This window comes from Struthio camelus, chromosome 2 (genome assembly GCF_040807025.1).
Source record: "Struthio camelus isolate bStrCam1 chromosome 2, bStrCam1.hap1, whole genome shotgun sequence".
NCBI classification, from domain to species: domain Eukaryota; kingdom Metazoa; phylum Chordata; class Aves; order Struthioniformes; family Struthionidae; genus Struthio; species Struthio camelus.
In genome coordinates this window covers 6,782,641-6,800,981 of record NC_090943.1, presented here as the reverse complement: position 1 = coordinate 6,800,981, position 18,341 = coordinate 6,782,641, and the positions used below count along the sequence as shown (strand labels likewise).

General features: G+C 52.3%; 1 protein-coding gene across 2 annotated transcripts; it reads right to left on the bottom strand.

The window, feature by feature from the left end:
- Positions 1-3,097: 3,097 nt before the first annotated feature.
- CSRNP1 (cysteine and serine rich nuclear protein 1) lies at positions 3,098-17,967 on the bottom strand. 2 transcript variants are annotated; one of them, XM_068934171.1, is made up of 5 exons: positions 17,768-17,967; positions 9,622-9,820; positions 7,014-7,273; positions 6,249-6,545; positions 3,098-5,150 (listed from the first exon to the last, which is right to left on the bottom strand). In XM_068934171.1, the coding sequence occupies exons 2-5, from the start codon at positions 9,794-9,796 to the stop codon at positions 4,134-4,136; spliced, it is 1,749 nt and encodes a 582-aa protein (XP_068790272.1). In that variant the 5' UTR covers positions 9,797-9,820; positions 17,768-17,967; the 3' UTR covers positions 3,098-4,133. The 2 variants fall into 2 exon arrangements, with proteins under 2 accessions (XP_068790272.1, XP_068790271.1); XM_068934170.1 differs by lacking the exon at positions 17,768-17,967 and adding an exon at positions 13,443-13,538.
- Positions 17,968-18,341: the final 374 nt, after the last annotated feature.

Below are 18,341 nucleotides of genomic sequence, written 5' to 3'. Positions count from 1 at the left end.
GAAGGTGCCAGGAAGTTAATACATAAAAAGCTTTGTTAGCGGGAACGCTTGTTCTCTGGGCCTGGCCACCCAGAATTAATTACAGCAACTGGACTGCTTTCAAGAAGCTGCCCTCTTGTCTGCATGAAATACGGAAGAAGGAGATCCCAAAATCTCCCTCGTTAGGTGAAGCCAGAACCAGGACAGGCTGAAGGCTCCTCTTTGATATTTCTCCAGGCCAAGGGGACACATAAATCCATTCAAAACCGCTTCATGGTGCTGGCTTCCACAGGCAATTAAACTATTTTTTCTTAGGACTTCAAGAAGGCTCCAGCTAGGCTTTGTAGGCACAGGAAATGTCTTCAGGGTCTTGCCAGCTCCTGCTGGGTCTTGGTGACCTTTTGGCCAGCGATGAAGAATGCGGACAGACAACCCAGCCCCCTGGGTCAGGACTTTGCTGGGCTTCGATACAGCTGCAGCAACTTGTTTCCTTGCCAAGGTGCTCTCCCTACACTTTGCCGAGCACTTATATTTTTGGAGGCAAGGCTCAGGCAGAGCGGCAGCTCAGAGGACGTGCCCTCGCAGCGCGAAGCTACTGCCACCATCTCCTGGGCCAGATCGCCCCATAGCCCTGCACAGGCTGAGCGGGTGCAGCGTCCCCTCCCTGGGCTACTACGGGGCCAAGGCCATGTGCCCTCCACCTCCGCTCTCCCAACCTGGTGCTAGGGCTCACCGAGGTGGTGGTAAGCCCTCGACTAGGAGATGCTTCCCTGGAGGACACCAGAATGCCTGGTGGGCATCTCCAAGATCTTCTTCTATGCCACTTCCGAGGGCTTTTGGACCCTATGGCTTTCCCTGTGCTTTCTTGGGGGGTCGATGTCAGTGAGGGGATGAGCACAGAGGGTCACTGACCGTGGTGGGCTCCTGCTGCCAGGCACCAATGCAAGTTTGGCCCTTGAGGGGGGACACATCTGCCACCAAGGCACCCACCCGCTCTGCCAGCCTCGCAGAGCCCAGCACTGGCTTCCCTGAGCTGGACTCGCTCAAAACACCTACAGCACCTATTATAGCTTCCACGCCAATGATCCAGCAAATTTTTGAGCTAGAGTGAGAAATAACTATTAGCAAACGTCTGTGCTGAAATAGCCAGGAAGGAGGCGAAGGCAGTCCCGTATCCAAACAAAATTCTTTTATTGAAAGTGTAATGGAAATTTCTTCATATTGCTTTGATGAAATGAGAGACAGCAGCTGTAGACAAATATGCTTTCTTTAAACAAATGAAAATGGATAAGGTAAAAATAAAGCATTTTTTTTTAACTTGTACCTTTAAGCAACATAATCACAATATATACACAAAGAAAGCTAAAATAAAGCTATGTTGAAACCAAAGCGTTTCAATCAATACATTAGATAATTACAGATTGTGTCAATAAATACCCAGTTTTTAAACTGTTTAACAGGCAACTTTTTACACAGATACTGAGAAGAAAAAAAAATATATTTACAATTCAGTGCCTTGGAAAAAAAAAGAAAAAAAATCTTTTTTTTTGGCACCAACACAAATAAAATGAATAAATTATAGAAAAAAAAAATCCACAAAGGCAGGAGTCTATCCCCATCATTCATTAAAAAAAAGTGTGTGTGTGTGTGTATATATATATAAAATATATGTATATATTTTATATATATAAATATATATATGCAGAGAAACCTAGGAATGTTATAAAATATATTAGTGCCAATAAATACAGAATGGTACCAGACTTTTAACTGTCAGTATTTTTGATGCAGTCTGAAGGATAGAAACTACCACCTAGAAGATAACCAAAGGGAATTTTCTGTCTCGAGAAAAAAAAAAAATTATATATATATATTAGTGTGTATATATATATATTTATCCAGGAAATCCTCCATCTGCCAGTAGTATTCCTACAGCTGCCCTCCCGCCGCGCGGGGTCGGTCCCCCGGGGCGATGGCGAGCGAGGGGCTGGCTCCCGGGAGGGTCGGCGCTCGCCGGCACCACCGCGGCAGCCCCGCTTCGTTTCTATACGTATCCGCCTTAAAAAGTGGACCGGCTCAACGCAAGAGAAGATGCACAATTAAATAATAATAATAATTAAAAAAAGAAAAAGAAAAAGAAAAAAACAGTCTTTGCTAGATTCGTACGCCAAAATTTCCTAAATCGCTGGCAGGGTGGCGAAGGGCGTCTCCGCGCCAACCAGTCTGCAGGGATCAGCTGCCGACTAGCCGGTACCCAACAGCGCAGTCTCTGCCCTCTGGCATATAAAGAGTTCGGCCAAAGATCGTCAAACCCCACGCTCCTGTCCCTTCTCGCCCAGCCCCGGGTCGGGCGTTTCGGGCGCCGCGTGCCGGGCGTCTCGCTGCGGGGCGGGGGGGGGACACGGGGCTTTCGAGGGCAACGCGTGTCCCTCGGCCCTCCCCGGCTGCCGCTCGGCTCATGCAGCACAAACTATTTCACCTTGGAAAACCGAACAGAAAGCTGGCAGGTTGCTGGCGCGGTATCCGGATATACCAACCGGACCAACGCGTCCGTACTGCTGGTGTAGGCACTTAGTGTATCACGGACATGCAGATTTTATGTCCGATTAGATGTAACGGCCAAACAGTGTCACGTTCTTGGACTGATTTAAATACTACGAGCCCAAGAAGGCCTCTAATACCTTTCTTAAACACTGTGATTTCTTTTTTGTTTTTTTGTTTTTAAAATAAAGCCTTCAAAGTGTTCAGCTTTCTTTTTAGGTGTTATTTTTTCCTTCCCTCTAAAACCGTACTGGAATAACAAATAACCCCGTAACCTTCATTTCCATCTTTCCTACTCGATTTACCTACAAAACAATTATAAACAGTCTGGCCCGCTAGGTCTGAGAGCTGTTATATCGCGAATGTTTCGGAGTACTACGGAGGACTTTGATCCAGAGCGAGAGCGCAGCGCCGCTGCCGCTCGCTTGGCTCTCCCGGAGTCCTGCGGGCTGAGAAGGTCCTTTCACCTCCTGCTGCTCACGGTTCCTCTGCAGATTCAGGCACCATAACTGACCGTTAAAGATCTCATGGCCAAATCCTTAGGAAATTAAATAAGCTATAAAATAATTTATGAAGAGGGTTTCCTTTTTTTTTTTTTCGTTTAGTTTAAATATAGCTAGTTCATAGTATTCCTTGAATAGTTTAGGTTTTTGCTCTTTTGCTTTCCATAGCAGAATTAGGGATATCACACACCTTCGTGTTACCACGTCTATTAAAGGACTGTTAATTACCAAAGGATGCTGTTATGAACGTTTCCCCTCTCCCTCCCCTCCCACCCACTCGTGTTAGGCTCTTTCAGAAATGTTAAGTGAAGACCAGACAGGCGTCAGATAAAGTCAACACCTTTCAGACTCGAAAAACAGTGTCGTCTTTAGGATGTGTGCTGCTAAAGACCTTATTGCCCTTCCAGGTCATCGATAAACCACAGTGCTATTCATGTCCTACAGGTAAAAAATAAATAAATACAGATATATTATGCAAAAAATATGATTGTACACATAATACATCTGAGGTATTACCAATTTAAATAAGGTTTCATGCTAGTTCAAGCTTCGGTGGCTATTTAAAATTCTGGAATTTGCAATAAATAGAGGAAGAATGATTATGCATATAGTGTACGGATCTCTTCTGTAAACCTTGTCTGATTTAAACATAAGAGCACGTTGGGTTAACTCTTATGCAAATCACAATTTTTCACAATAAATACAACTCCAAAAGTTGTCTTAAAAAGTTTCTGCAACACTGAAAAGTTTCTCGAAGGGGCTGTGTGTACGACTGGCAATGTTAACAAGGAGTATTTCTCAACAGGTCTTTTCATACAAAACACAAGGAAATTCATACTGGAAAGGCTTTTTCCCTCCCCTGACCCCCACCCCACCATGAAAGTTTATAAATTTTGCACAAACAGCAAGAGAACTGATTGTAGCTGCAGTATGTCAAAACGTCCATGTTCTATAAAGACCAAAAATAGTTTGTTTGCTTAGAAAGTTCTTTCTTCGTAGCACATTGTCCTCTTGGTGAAAGTGTGTCCGTTCAACTGTTCTTCAGTTTTAGTTTCAGGGCTCCAAAGCTGTCTTTCTTTCCTGCCCTCCCTCCCCCCAGACGTGCACTTTTTAAACTTTCACCGTTTCCATTAGCGATGACTTAATGGCATCTTCCAAAAGCTGATTGTCTGTGAAAGGGGCCGGGGTTTCTGGGACAGATTCAGACAAGCCGATGAGAGACTCCAAGAAGCAGGAGCCCTGATCTCCAGCTTGCGGGAAGCCAGGGAAATTAGGCAACTGAAACTGTAACGCTGAGAAGTTATCGAGGTTTTCGTATTCCTTTAAGGAGTTATACAGAGGTCCCAAGTTATAGTCTGAGAAGGACTGAAAGAAATCCAAGGAGTCAGAGGACAGGCTGAGATCCGTGTAGCTCTTGGAGCACTGCTCTGCCGAGGACGAAGCGCAGCAAGAAAGCCCATCGCAGTGCGCGTGGGCGGCCTCGTCCAGAAAACAGCTCGCGTCCTGGTTGGCGTTCTCATCCAGGCACTCGGAGAGGTGGGAAAGATGCCCGGAGCCCGTCCCCGCCGCGCTGGCCTTTTCCGTGCCGGGGCCGCACTGCTCTTCGATGCTGGTGCTGAAGAAATCGGCAGGGTGGAAGCAACTCAAGTTGTCCTGGCAGTTATTGCTGTTTTCTTCGACGTCGGAGTCGTTGAAGTGGAGGATCCTCGCCAGGCCGTCGTCGTCGACGTCCGACTGGGACTTGTCGGAGGGGCCGTTCTCATAGGGCTCCTCCAGGTCCTCGCTGGGGTTGGAGGAGATGGAGGAGTCCGTCATGTCGCTGCTGCAGCTGTTCTCCCCGATGGTCTCCAGGTCCATGTTGAACTGGAAGGCCGGCGTCAGGGGCACCGCTCTCTCCTCGAAGACTGTTTTCCCTACCGAACACCCGAACTGATGGAGCCTCTCCCGGAAGGAAGACTCGGCGCCTTCGGCCGTTTTCTCGCTGCTCTGCTGCTTCTTCTCCAGCTCCAGCTTCATAATGGTGTGGATGAAGTGGGTCTGCACGCGGGCCTGGTTGAACTCGATTCGCCCTTCAGTGTTTCCGCAGCCATCCTTGGTGCAGCCGCAAGGGAACGACGTGTGATCCATCTGTCGTGGGAACAAGCAAACATAGGGTTAGACCAATGCATGCCTGATGGTGCCCTACCCCTGGCCTCTCTTTGCCTAGACGCTGCAAGAGCTACTGCAGCAAGGAAAACACGACGTGAAATCATGCAAAGCACGGCTTAGTAAAACTGAAACCGCCCTTTACTCACTGACTGAGAAACCACCTTTGCAGCGCAAAATAATAGCTAAGAGGAAGATTAGGAAAAAAAAAAAAAGAAGAATAGAAGAAGGCACTCTGCTCTTTTGGAGGATCGTCATAAAAAAACGATGAATTGAACAACTTAAGACCGTGCACTTGAAAGAAAGTTAACAGGGAAAAAGAAATGGAAAGTATTAACCCTTAGAAAGGAAATATATGTGGAGAACAGAGGGCAAATATGAGGTTTAACAGATATGCATCATGGTATTTAATATATATGTACACCATGAGCTTTTACCCTTTTCTGAGTGGGAGAACAAATTGTCTACCTGGCAGCTGTGGTACCGTCACATGCGAATTATGACCAGCCACTAGAGGGGGGCTGTGACACATGTACAGAGCACCAGCCTGTGCATACCCTCCCCGCACAAACCCATCCTCTAACCACAGCACCTAGTGTGTAAGCGGCCCCCAAAATATGGAATATGCCTCCCCGAACACAGGTGGGCAGGTAGCCATCAGAGGAAAAATAAATAAATTCCCTAACTGAAAACATAGGAATTACTCCACCAGCTTGGTTTGCTGGTGGTCTCTACAACTAGCTATGGGCTGACGCTTGGCTGATGTTTCCAGCAACGTGGATGAGGTCTCCGGAAGCATTTCTTGCCGGCTTTCTTCTAAGCGCTGGTTAGAATGAATGCGTTTTACAGGGTGGCTTAGCTCTGTCCTTCTTGCTCAAAACCAGCCTGCTTTTAATACCCATGAGCCAGCTGGAGCCTCGGCTTTTCCCTCTGGCACTGCTGCCCGTGCACTCACTTGCTGCGTGCAGTCTCACGTTTCGCTCTCGCTCGGGTCCCCCATCCAGTGCCCTCCCCTTTCCTTCTCCGTCAGGCAGGACGCGTGATGGCACGCTGCCTGGGAGCTGCGGCGAAGCGCCCTACCTGACACTTGATGCCCGCCAAGCTGCAGCTGCAGGTCTCCGGATCGCAAAACTCCTGGCAGTCGCAGCCGCAGTCTTCCCGCGACAGGCGGATGTTGTGCAGCTCCCGCTTCTCCTCCTTGTCGATCTTCTTCACCCCCATGGCTTTGAGCAGCGCCCGCCTCTTCTTGGCTGGGTAGGGCTGGAGAAAGAAGCCGTCTTCCAGGTCCACGTTGCTCACGTCAATGTCGTCGTCAGAGATGTCTTCGATGGTGAGCTGGTTGGCCTCTTCTGACTCCTTTGTGCCGTTCATGGTCAGCTGGGAGCAAAGCATGGGCAGAGCGTTAGGGACCCGCTGTGACCACCAAGCTCCGCACAGCCGGGAAAATTGTGGAAAAGGGACCAAATCAGCGGTTGCCAACACCCAGGGTCGGGAGAAACTAGAAAGGGAAGAGCTGCTCCAATGGTGGCAGCCTCCAGGATCAACCTCTGGGGCTCGGACCCCAGGACAAACCTGACTTTTCCCAGAGAACCCAAAGGCCACGGAGGGCACAGGCCCCTCCTTAAGGTCTCACCTAAAGACCTGGCAGACACCCAACATATGGAATTCAGCATCTTTTTTGCCACCTTCCAAGGGTGGAGAATAGAGCTGAAAATCCCATGTTGGAGCCTATGTTTTTTGGAGATCAAAGCAAGGTCAAGGACTTCCGCCTTGAGTTCCCAGAGAGGCCTCGAATAAAAAACGACTATTAACTACGAATAGTCACCCGCTCCCGCTCTTACTCACTTTCCATTTCAACGCTTCCAACTTCTCTTCTTTTAATTTCTCTTCGAGTTTCTCCCGACGGACATTTTCCTGCTCCTTTGAGAACTCTGCTAGAGTGAACTGCCTGGAGGCGCTGTGCTTGCTCACCATCCCCAGGGTGCAGCCACCGCGACTAGGCACGCTCGTGAACCCCTGGCAGCGCGGGAAGTAAAACACAGTGACCCGGTCAAACTCCACATTGTTCTTCTTTAGTCGCTTGGATTTCTTCAGGATAGACGTGGCTAAAAATGGAAAAAGCACATGAAGTCAGTAGGGCCACCCTCGGAAACAGAGGGCTGTAAGTATTACGCAAAGGCAGGACTCGCAATTACTCTCTCCAGAGCAACGTGGCAGGGAAAGGTCACAGGATTAGCTGAAGGCTCCTTGTGCTGTAGGATCTAACTCCCCAAAGAGGGCAAATGGATGGAGAGGAGCTAAGCCAAGTCCTGATGCTGCAGAATCGCTGAGCAGATTCACCCTAAGAAACGGCTGCTGCTTCTCCTTCCCGCATGATCTCCTCCAGGAAACACACATTTGCTTATTCTTCAAGTGCAGCAGCGCATAACGAACAAGCAAAAAACCATCCTACGGGCTCGTCTTGCTTCAAAGCGGAGCACCCTGCCTGTCCCGCGTTTGGGATGGCGAGGTCCGCTCCCGGGATGCCCGAGCGCAGACGCTGCGGCGGCACGCAGTTGGGGCTTTTGTAACCGAGCACAACATAGCCGAAACGGCTGTTTTTCTGGTACTTCCTTTCACCATCCTCTGGGAGGAACTACGAATCTATAGTTTATTCTCAAGAGGCTCATTTGAGAGCAGCTGCAAAGATGTTAATCTCCATGCAGGTGATCCCGGGGTAAACATGGCAAAACACGACTCTGGTTTATCTTAAGCTGCTGAAACACGCTACACCCCATTTAAAGCAGAGCCTCTCCAGGGATACCTGGCTCTGCACATTTGCTGGCGCGAACGCAACAGATGGAGGCGGACTAATAGGCAGGGGCAACCTCAGAGCCAGTGAGTCTCCACGAACCTACCTGGCCGCAAAAAAAGGAATGCCAATCGTAGTAATATTGGGTTACAGAACTGCTTTTTCTGCAATATGAGCATGGCAGCAACAAAAGCTAAGCACAAATTCAGCGTTGGAGGGTTTTCAGTCCCATTCACTGCTAATCCCTCACAGGAGGCGCACGGATGTCTCAGTTGCCACCGTGGACGGTATGGAAAAAAAAAATTCGGAAAAGCTCAGTAAGGCCCCAGCGCGGTCCTGGGGGTGGCAGAGCCGGGAGCCAGCCACACTCATTGCGGAGCCGGAGCCACGGGCCATCGCTGCAGAGATCGAACCCAAAACCCCGGCGGCTCGCTGGGCTCGGCCGGCCCCGCAGGCTGGGGAAGCGCGGGACCGGGCAGCGAGGTGCGTCCACGTTTCGCCGCTCTCACTCGCCAAAATATAGCATTTCAGTTGCATCTGCAAAAAGCGTTTACCCAGCTGTGTCAGCAGCTTCTGCTAACTGGCGCCAGGTTTCAAACTGGGCCCCGCGCTCGCTTCGATGCTATCTCTGCACTGTGCCTCACATTTTCATCACAGCCTCGGTTCGATCTGCCACAACATTAGCTCTTTATCAAAAGGCGAGTTAACCACCGCGATCACTTACCGAGGGAGCTGTAACACTTTGGCATTCGCTTCTCCCTCACCTCCCCCCAAAACTGTTCTTTCCATTCCTGACCCTTCTCCAATTGAGCCAGGGAATACAAAAAGTTCATTGTTTTGCCCCAAAACCTAAGAAGACAAGCAAGAATGAGATTCTTTATTATTACAAGACTTCTAAAGCCTTTTCAGACCACTGCATGTTTGTGTATGTCTGCTAAGTGGACCTTAACTGCTATATACAGTGGGCGTGCAGTATAATTTACTAGGTTGGACTATTTCTCCTCATTGAAGATGGTCTCCTATTGTCTTCTCATTCTTTGCCTGGCAGATAAGGATTTTTACAATCTTGTCTTCGACGTGTTTTCCTAAAGGCTCTCCTAACTGATTTTGCTGAGAAAACAAAGTTGCATTTATCTGCACTAGCAGCGGAGGCAATGTCAAACGTGTCATGGTCTCTGGCAGAGCACCCAACTCACTGAAGAGACGGGCTCTGAAATGGCAATGAAGCTACTGGTTAATCATTTTTTAAAACTAACATTATGGGCCTTCCCTGTCTGCTTAATAGTTGTCTTTTTAACAGTTTGACCATGAGTTTAGGGATTTGGGGATGGACCCACAGTACTGGCTTCAAGGCACCTGTCTGGCTCAGCAGGCTCAGGTCCTATAGGGTTTCTATTTTTGGAAATTTGGACTTCTGCAAAAAAGCTAACAATCAATAACAAATATTATGAGGAAGGGCAGAACGGCTGAGGAAGACCACCCTGAAAACGCAAGCTGATGTAAAAAAACAACTTAAATCGTTTGGCTTAACGACACGAAGCAGGTGTCATGGACACTTCCACTCATGAAGGTGTGCTCCAAGAGGTACAGAAACACGCTGGGGGCCTGCCCGACCCCAGGCACCTGGGAGGCTCGTTGCCAGTGGTGATATGAGGTACTCACGGGTGAAATTGGGCGTTAAGGCCGAGCCGGGCTTGATGTCTCCGCGGGAGCTCTCCTCGTCCGATTCCCAGCCAGAGGAAGCCGAGGAGGAGGACAGCGGGGAGCAGGAGGAGGAGGAGCAGTAGGTGCTGTCGTCCCCCAGCTCTTCGTACTTCCTTTTCAATACCCCGCTCATGGTGGCGCCGTATCTTTCATATACCTGAAAAACGAGGGAGAAAGAAAGGCAAAATAAAGCGAGGGAAATGATGACAGCTCCCAGTGACGGGCCACAATGGTGTCAGCCCCCGGCAAGGCACCAAGTCAGCACGGCTCAGCCCCGGGTGCAATTCCCACCAGGTACCGCCGCATAAGCGGACCTTACGAAGGGTCTCTGCCTACCTCGGCCGAATTTCCCATTTTTCCCGCAGAAAAACCAACCGCTGCGTACAACAAGCTGCCCGGAAGCAAATTCAATCAATGCAAACGTTACCAAACCGTAAGTATTACGTTTTGCTTACTAATTCTTTTATGTTAACTTCTCACCCAGCTCACTTTCGATGCAGTTACAGCTTTAACGTCTTGCTAATTACAAAAATAAGCCCGTTTGCAGAGAACAATCTGTTGGCATGATTTACTTGCTATAGCCCCCTGGGGAAACAGACTTATTAAATGCAGCACTGAAATACAAATATATCAGCTGCGAAGAACGGCCCTTCTCCTCCTGCTGCCTTTCATAGCCAGCCCCCCCATTCAATAAGCTGTTCCTGCTTAGGCTGGGTTATGTATCAAGCATAGTAGCAATTCAAAACAACGTAGCTAATTGAAAACAAAGTAGTTGGGCACTGGCCTCGATTTCTAAATCTCCTCCGTGCTTTTGCGTGGCTCACCTCAAGCAAGCCAAAAAAAAAAAAAAAAAAAAAACCTCCAAATTTGCCGTGTGTTTTAACCTTCGCTTCCCTAAAGGTTCCTCTTCTCCTGACATCGACCGGAAAGCTACGCGCTTTGCCCACGACACGGCGGACGGAGCACGCCGCCGGGCGCCCACAGGCCGCCCAACGTGGGACGCGCTCGGCAAGAGCCCCGCTCCTGCTTCTTGCAGAAATCCCTGGCGGGTTGTGCCGCAGCCGGGCAGCGCGTCACCGCCTCCGCCGCTCCTCTTCCTCGGCGAGCGATTTCGGCAGCCTGCGGCCAGCCCGGCGCTCGGGCAAGCAGCGGCCCCCCGCGCCCCGCAAGCACCGCCAAGGGCGAGCAAAGGCAAAACGTGTCTCGGGAGCAAAGCCAGCACGCACGCTACCGGCCGCGCCGCGACGTAAAGCAAAGAGGAAATAACGCCCAAAAAACCAGAGGCATCCCTGAAATCCGCGCTGCGGCCGGGGACGCCTCGGAGACGTACGGCAAACCCCTTCGGGCCGAGCCGCTGGAAGTGCCGCGAGGCAAACTGCGAACACGCTCGGCTCTGCCAGGGGGCCAAATCCGCTCGTCGCAACCGGAAGCGCCCCCGCTTTCTCGCCCTCTCTTTTGCACGCCTGCCCGTGCGAGCAGCTCTCCAAAGCACCCACCCTCCTGACGTCGCCCCGCGCCGGACGTCAAAACCCACCAGCGACGGCGTTTGCAGTATCTCAGCAGCCCGCACAATAATACCTGGCGCTACAGAAGCGCGCTTGGTGCCTCCAAAGCCCGGCCTAAGCGCTAACTAACCGTGTTTACAAACAGAGAGACAGCGGGCCCCTCAAAGGTTAAAAATTGCTGGACGAAATCAGTTCCTGCGGTTCCAAAAAGTTAACCATTAACTGGAGCATGTGCCGAGGGGGGCCCGGGCGGCGGCGCTCCGCTCCCGGGGCCGGGACAGGCCCCCCGCGGACCCCCTTCGTCCCTCTCCACGGACCTGCAGCTGCAGGTGGTTTGGCCACGGCTTGGTGTTTTGGCCTTAATCCAAAACAGATGGGTGGAGAAGGTGGATTTGGCTGGTGTCCATCAGCACCGCCACTGGGTGTCCTACCTGACACCTGGATTAACCCGTTGCTGCCTTGGCCCACGCAAGGCAAAACAAGAAACCTCAAATCTCTTTTTTTTTTTTTTTTTGGGGGGGGGGGGGTGTAAGGCACCCACTTGCTCTAAGGAATGAACGGGAGCGCAGAAACCCTCCAAACCGGTCTACCTGCAGGCAGCAAGTGCTTGGAAGAAGCCCCGGCAGAGGCTGGAAGACCTCTCAGCCCGGTTCTCCCACTTCCACAGCTGAAGACAAGGAGCAGCCGAAAACTTTGCAAGCAAGGGCAAGTGGCAGAACAATGCCTCTCTGCTCCTCCAGGCTTCCTGGCTGGTGGCGGCTCCCTGCGAAGCCCCAGCCTCCAGAACAGCAGCTCCGTCACCAGCCACCGATGCCACCTCAGAGCCACTGGAGGGAGAAAGAAGCCCTCTGAGAAGTCCCTGCGCAAGCAGAGCAGGCAGCGAACAGCAAAGACGAGCGCCCTTGTGCAGAAGGATTTGCAAAAAGTAGCAAAAACCAAAACACGAATGGGCGTGGGTATAATTTTGACTACATCCAAGCTTTCCAGGAGATGCAGGAGGCTGGTAGAGTAGTCAAGGTCACGCAGCTAAAATGAAGATAAGTCCCAGGGAAATAACGTCGGACTGGCCAAGCTCACTCGCTGCAGGACCCCCTCTTCCCCCCACCACGCCAATGCGAATGGCTGCTTCGTAAGACTTACTACCCTCGTGATTTCTGCTCCCGGACCACCTGCGGTGCCACTGGCCACAACCACCTCCCGAGTGTAGCCCATCCAAGGGCTGAAACCTCCCCTCAAGGGATCGCCTCTCCCCAAGTGCAGATACCCGTCTCCCTGCTTACTCGGCGCGGCCCCAGGTCCTGCCTCCAGTGACGTATCTGGCTGGGAGGAGGGAAAGGCTGCTGCCACCGTTGAGGAGCATCAAGACCTTTCCAACGCCGAGCCAAAAAAACTAGGGTTAGAAACACCCAAGGCAAAGGGAACAGCAGAACAAAGGATGGCACCCGTTTTTACATAGTTTAACTGGTCTGCATGACTCGAGTTGCTAACACAATAGCATCCGTCACTTATCGTGAGCGACATCGCCTCCCTGCAAACCACGCAGCAGAAAAACCAAGTATTGTCTCAAGTAAACCATCCAGACTAACACAAACACAAAGCCAGAGCCAAGGAAGCTGTGTTTTGGATAGTGCAAGGTTTTTTTTTTCCCCCATAAAAAATGATCATCCTTGATTAGGCGTGTCGAACAGAAGAAAGAAAGAAGGTGCACGCATCTCTCCCATCTATAAGAATAAGACAAGTATACAGAAAATAAAAAACTCTGGCATACTGTAGTATTCAAAATACCTGTTGTTTTGTCAGCACAAGGTAAGTATCACGCAAACATGATTCTCAACTAACGGGAGAAAGCTGCTGGAGAACCTGTTGCCCACCAACCAAAACACATTCATGTTCTCCTATCACGCCTTCCCACTCTTCCAGTTCCCTGATTTTAGGCTGGAACATTTTCCAGGTCAAATTTTCAGATCTGTCTCATGAGCTATAGATACAGTGAGGCTGCAGCCATCACTGTCTACATACATCCATGTCCCGTCCCCCCCAAAAAATCCTACAGCATTGTCAAGGCAAAGCCACCGCTTTCCCCTCCTGACCCCAGCCTTTGGGAGCAGAACTCACGCCAGCGACTCGAGCGGCGCCTTGAAACCAATGTCGCCGAAACTGCTGGACATTCAGCCAAAAAACCCCAGAGGACAATTCAGACGCAGTGAGGATATTTTAATTGCGGTAATTCCACAAGTCTTGACCTCAAATCCACATTTATAGCCATACACTTACATAGAAGTCACAAGAATGTGCATAGCAGCATGCAAGGGAAAAAGATCTCCTGTGCTTGCAGTCGCAAATCTCTCCAAGCACCACGGAGTGCAGGAGGATTTTACCACCTTCTCTCTCTCTCTCTCTCTCCCCTCCTCTTTTTTTTTTTTTTTTTTTTTTACATAACCTGAAATAAAATAATCCTATCTTCCTTTTAGTTGCCAAAAAAGACATTCTGTTCTTGGCTAAGACTTCTTACTCATCTATTTTACTGAAAACAGCTTTTGGAACAAGTACATAATGCAATGGATCAAACCCGCAGGAATTCCTCTCTGGCACCAGAACTCCCACTATCCTGGGAATACTTTCTAACAAATATTTAGCCCAGATGTGCATTCCTTTCTTTTTCTCTCTCTCCCTCCTTTTTTTTTTTTTTTTGAGCATTAAAGTTGAGGTGGGGGGAGTGGGTGGGGGTGGCTGTCTAGCTGGGGGGAAGGGAACTGAATCTGCTAAGTCCTATTTCTGGCGCTCAGCAAGTTGCAGGGTAAAGCCCTAATACACTGGAATGCAAGGAATTAATGTTTTAACTATCCTACTCTTGGACGACATATCAGCTGTAAATATTTCGAGTCATTTAGATTTAAGAAGGTTTGGCATTTGTTTAGCCAAGCAGAGAGGAAGGCAACCAAAACCCGTATCAGTGTCCAGTTGGTCTATTTATAACAAACTGCACAAAGAGACATTATGGTTTTGTGCACAAGTATGTGGATAAGAAGTTTCTGAGTTTTATTTTTGGGCTTTCTACACACTTTGCGGGATGCAACAAGGCAAGTGAGGCAAATGAACTTCTCCGAGTCAGGCCAGCGTTTGCAGCGTCGGTGTTCGCTGGCAGCCCAGTTTTCCCCACTCCAGCTCCTCCAGGGTTGCTGGAGGACCTCTATGAGCAAGGATGCTTTCAACTGGTGGTCTTCTGCCTGTGGAGCATCCCAAAGCATCAAAGCATCCCAAATCTGTGCAGGAATAGTTTGAAGCCAACTTTCCTCTGCAAAGCAATGTGGTTTAAAAAAAAACAAAACTCAAAAACTTAAGGATGAAACCTCTCCTGTGCAACGCACTAGAGGTATCTATTTTTCACTTTTTGAGCCCATCTCCTGACTTCACCGGCGCAACGAGCCCTGGAAGTCGAGGCGGACTCTCGCCGGCACAGCACGGATCACGATCCGGCGCTGGAAGCGGGCGAACCATTCTGCCGAGGCATGAGTCACATCGCATCCAGCTCCCTCCCCCAGACCTGCAGTGGCTGCGCAGGTCTAGCCGGAGTACATACTAGTTTTAAAAACCCCACCACGTATTTCGGTCAGGTATGACTCTGGATACGCTCAGGGAGCCACGCTGGAGTCACCGGGGGGGAATTTCTGCCCTCTTTCCCGGCGAGGCGCTGGGTGTTCGTCCGCATGCCGCCGCTCTCGGCAGCTCAGATGACCTTGGGGTGAGTATTACTAAAAACTGGTGCGAAGCTGAGCTTTTCCTTTAGCTCTCTGACACACTTGACATCTAACCACGGCGGTGCTTCCAGCAACGCCTCTGGGTTACTTAATAATCAGCCTGCTATCAGCCCTGATTCATGGCTCATTCATTTAACTATTTTAATTCTCTGCATATTTACTTAAGCGGTTTCCCTCGTGCCGCTGTCGCAGCCTCCGCTCTGACGCTTCCCAATTTCGGCGAGCGCCCGGGCTGCTTTCGGCGAGCGCCAAGCGGCGGCTCAGCCCGGCGAGACCCTCCGAGGGAGAGAGCGGGAGCTGGTCCGTCTCCCCGCAAGTATTCCCAGGCGCGGGAGCCGTGCTTTCCACTTCCAACCAGATTATTTTCACTCAGCTGGGTCTAAGGTTTCATAACCTTACTCTGGTTAAAAATAGACTCTGCCTACTATGCAACAGTAAAACCCAAACTACTCGGTGCCACAGAATAGCAGCATGAATCAGTTCGTAGTACCACGAGTTTATTCTCATGCCAGAGACTGAAAAAGCAAAACACCTTCCCCGGGAAGAATATAAGAAGTGCTTACTTGACCGAATAATTTTCAAAAGCACGGGGAAAAATCCAAAAATAATAATAAAAAAAAAGCTCAGCAAGCCCCCAGCTGTGATATTTTCTGTCAAGCCATTATTTCTTGCTGGCAACTTGAAAGGTAAATAAGAAACATTAGCAAATGCATTAAAGGTTATCTGACACGGCCCAAACGAAATGAGGTTCAAATACACTCAGCCCAGATTGTACTGTAATAAATATGAAAACAGCAAAGTGCGCTTTGTCTAGGAAAATCCTCTATTTGATTACACCTTATGAATAATTCACGCCAGGTTTCCATATTTGTCCTCCTGTAGGTACACACTGTGCATTACCTTGCCTTCTATATAGACGCACACATTTCCTGCACTAAATTATTAAAGGCTTGCCAGGAGCTGCAGAGCCTCGCCGAGCGGAGAACAAACGCGCTATCCCGAAAATAAACCTCTGAACCTTGACGGGCCTCATCCGCAAAGCGCTTAGCAAAAAAACTCTCGTGGAAAACCAGAAAAACAACAACAACAAACAACAACAAAACCTCCACTTGCTGGTGACTTGATAATTTGCTGTAACAAACGACTTGACTTTTAGGTTTGCAAATGGCTCCGAGCGTTTTCTCTCCCGTCCCACCGATGCTTTGTAATTAGGCGCGTTAGTAAGCCGGGACTGCTTTAGAGAAGGGTTGTGGCATGTGTCAGCCTCTTCCTAAAGCGAGATTATGTAACTCGTAGGTGACAGATCCTTGCGGGGAGGGGAGGGAGGGGGAAGCAAAAAATACACATTGAGGAAACTTTACTAGATATTTTCTCAGGTGCAAGCTAAAGCCCAAATTGGTTATTTCGAGGAGCAAAGGAGGCCGGGGCCGGCGGGCCGGGCGCGGGGAGGCTGCCGGAGCCGCCGGGCCACGCCGGTAGGTGTTGCTGTAGCGACGGGAAAACATCCCCAGCCGGGCAAATTTGGGGAAGAGAGAGCCGTCAAGCCGCCTCCCCCCCCCCTTTTCCTTCCCCCCCCTCCCACCCCCCCCGCCGGTTCTTTCAACATCAGAAAATTGGAACCGCAGCCTTAAAGATGGAGCAGGCTCCTGACTTAACTGACAAGGGGAAAATTGAGTGCAACTCGGAAAAAAAAAAATACATACATATATACATATATATATGCGTGTGTATACACATATATATAGCGCAGCGTTTCCACCTTGCCGCTCCGACACGGCCGTCGGGCAGGGGCAGCGGGCCCCCCTCGGCGGCAGGGTTTGGAGCCCCCCGTCGGGGCCCTCCCGTCCGTGTCCTCCGCTTCTGCCCCGCCGCCCCCGGCCCCGCCGCGGCGCTCCCGTCCGGGCCCCCGCGGCCGGGCACCGAGCCCGGCACCGAGCCGGACCGAGGGGCACCGGGCCGCGGACCCCCACCGAGGGGAACCGAGAGGGCGCCCCCGGCCGAGGGGCATCGAGCAGAGGACCCCCCCCCCAACCGAGGGGAATTGAGACGGGGACCCCCGACGGAGGGTCACCGAGCCTGGGACCCTCGACCGAGGGGAACCGAGCCGAGGACACCCGACCGAGGGGCACCGACATAGAGACCCTCGACCGAGGGGAACCGAGACGCGGACCCTCGACCGAGGGGAACCGAGACGGGGACCCTCGACCGAGGGGAACCGAGCCCGGCACCCGGACGGAGGGGCACCGACATAGAGACCCTCGACCGAGGGGCACCGAGATGCGGACCTTCGACCGAAGGGAACCGAGCCCGGCACCCCGACCGAGGGGCACCGAGGCGAGCACCCCCGACCGAGGGGCATCGAGCCGGGGACCCCCGACGGAGGGGCACCGAGATAGGGACCCTCGACCAAGGGGCACCGAGCAAAGGACCCCCGACCACGGGGCATCGAGCGGGCGCCCCCGACCGAGGGGCACCGAGTAGGGGACCCCCGACCGAGGGGCACCGAGTAGGGGACCCCCGACCAAGAGGCACCGAGCCGAGGACCCCCGACCGCGGGGCATCGAGCGGGCGCCCCCGACCGAGAGGCACCGAGTAGGGGACCCCCGACCGAGGGGAACAGAGACGGGGACCCCCGACCGAGGGGAACAGAGACGGGGACCCCCGACCGCGGGGCATCGAGCGGGCGCCCCCGACCGAGGGGCACCGAGTAGGGGACCTCCGACCGAGGGGCACCGCTCCGGGCACCGATCTCGACCCCGCAACGGCGGAGCACGGAGCCGCATCCCCGAGGACGCCCCCTCCTCCACGTCTCCCCCCAGCCCAGGGCACCCGCAGCCCTACCTGCGGCTCGGCGCGGCTCGGCGGCGGCGGTGCCTGGCGCGGCGCCTCCCGCTGCTGCCGCTGCCGCTGCCGGGGCTGCGCCGCGCCGCGCTGCGCTGCCCTTTTTCGTCAGTGGAAAACTCCGGGGCTCTGACGCAGGCGGTGACAGGGCGAGGAGACGGCGCGGCCCGGCCTGCCCGCCCGGCTTCCTGCCCCCCCCCCCCCCGGCTCCTTCCCCGTCCTTCCCGCCCCGTCCCTCCACCACCACCCCCCTCCCCGCCACCCCAACCCCAACGCCGGCCCGGCAGGCGGGAGCCTCCAGCCGCCGCGGCGCTGCCCGGGCGCCGACCGCCCCGGCGGGGGGCGCGGAGCCGCCGCGGGCGACGGGCTGCTGCCTCCCCCCCCCCCGCCGCCGCCGCCCCCCTACATCGTCGCCCCGCGGGGGTGGCGGCGGCGGGGCTGGGTGCCGCCAGTGGAGGAGCGGGGGGGGCACACAACGGGGTGGGCTTCAAAGGGGTCTGAGTTCCCCAAAAGGGGGTCTGGGTCCCCAAAAGGGAGATGGGGCCCCAGAAGGGGTTTGCGTGCCCAAAAGGGG

Coding starts and splice junctions, on each gene's coding strand:
- CSRNP1 (XM_068934171.1), bottom strand. CDS start 9,796: ATGAGCGGGGTATTGAAAAGGAAGTACGAAGAGCTGGGGGACGACAGC. Junction 7,274..9,621: donor CTTAACGCCCAATTTCACCC/GTGAGTACCTCA, acceptor TTCCATTTTTAG/CCACGTCTATCCTGAAGAAA. Junction 6,546..7,013: donor TGGAAGCGTTGAAATGGAAA/GTGAGTAAGAGC, acceptor CTTTGCTCCCAG/CTGACCATGAACGGCACAAA.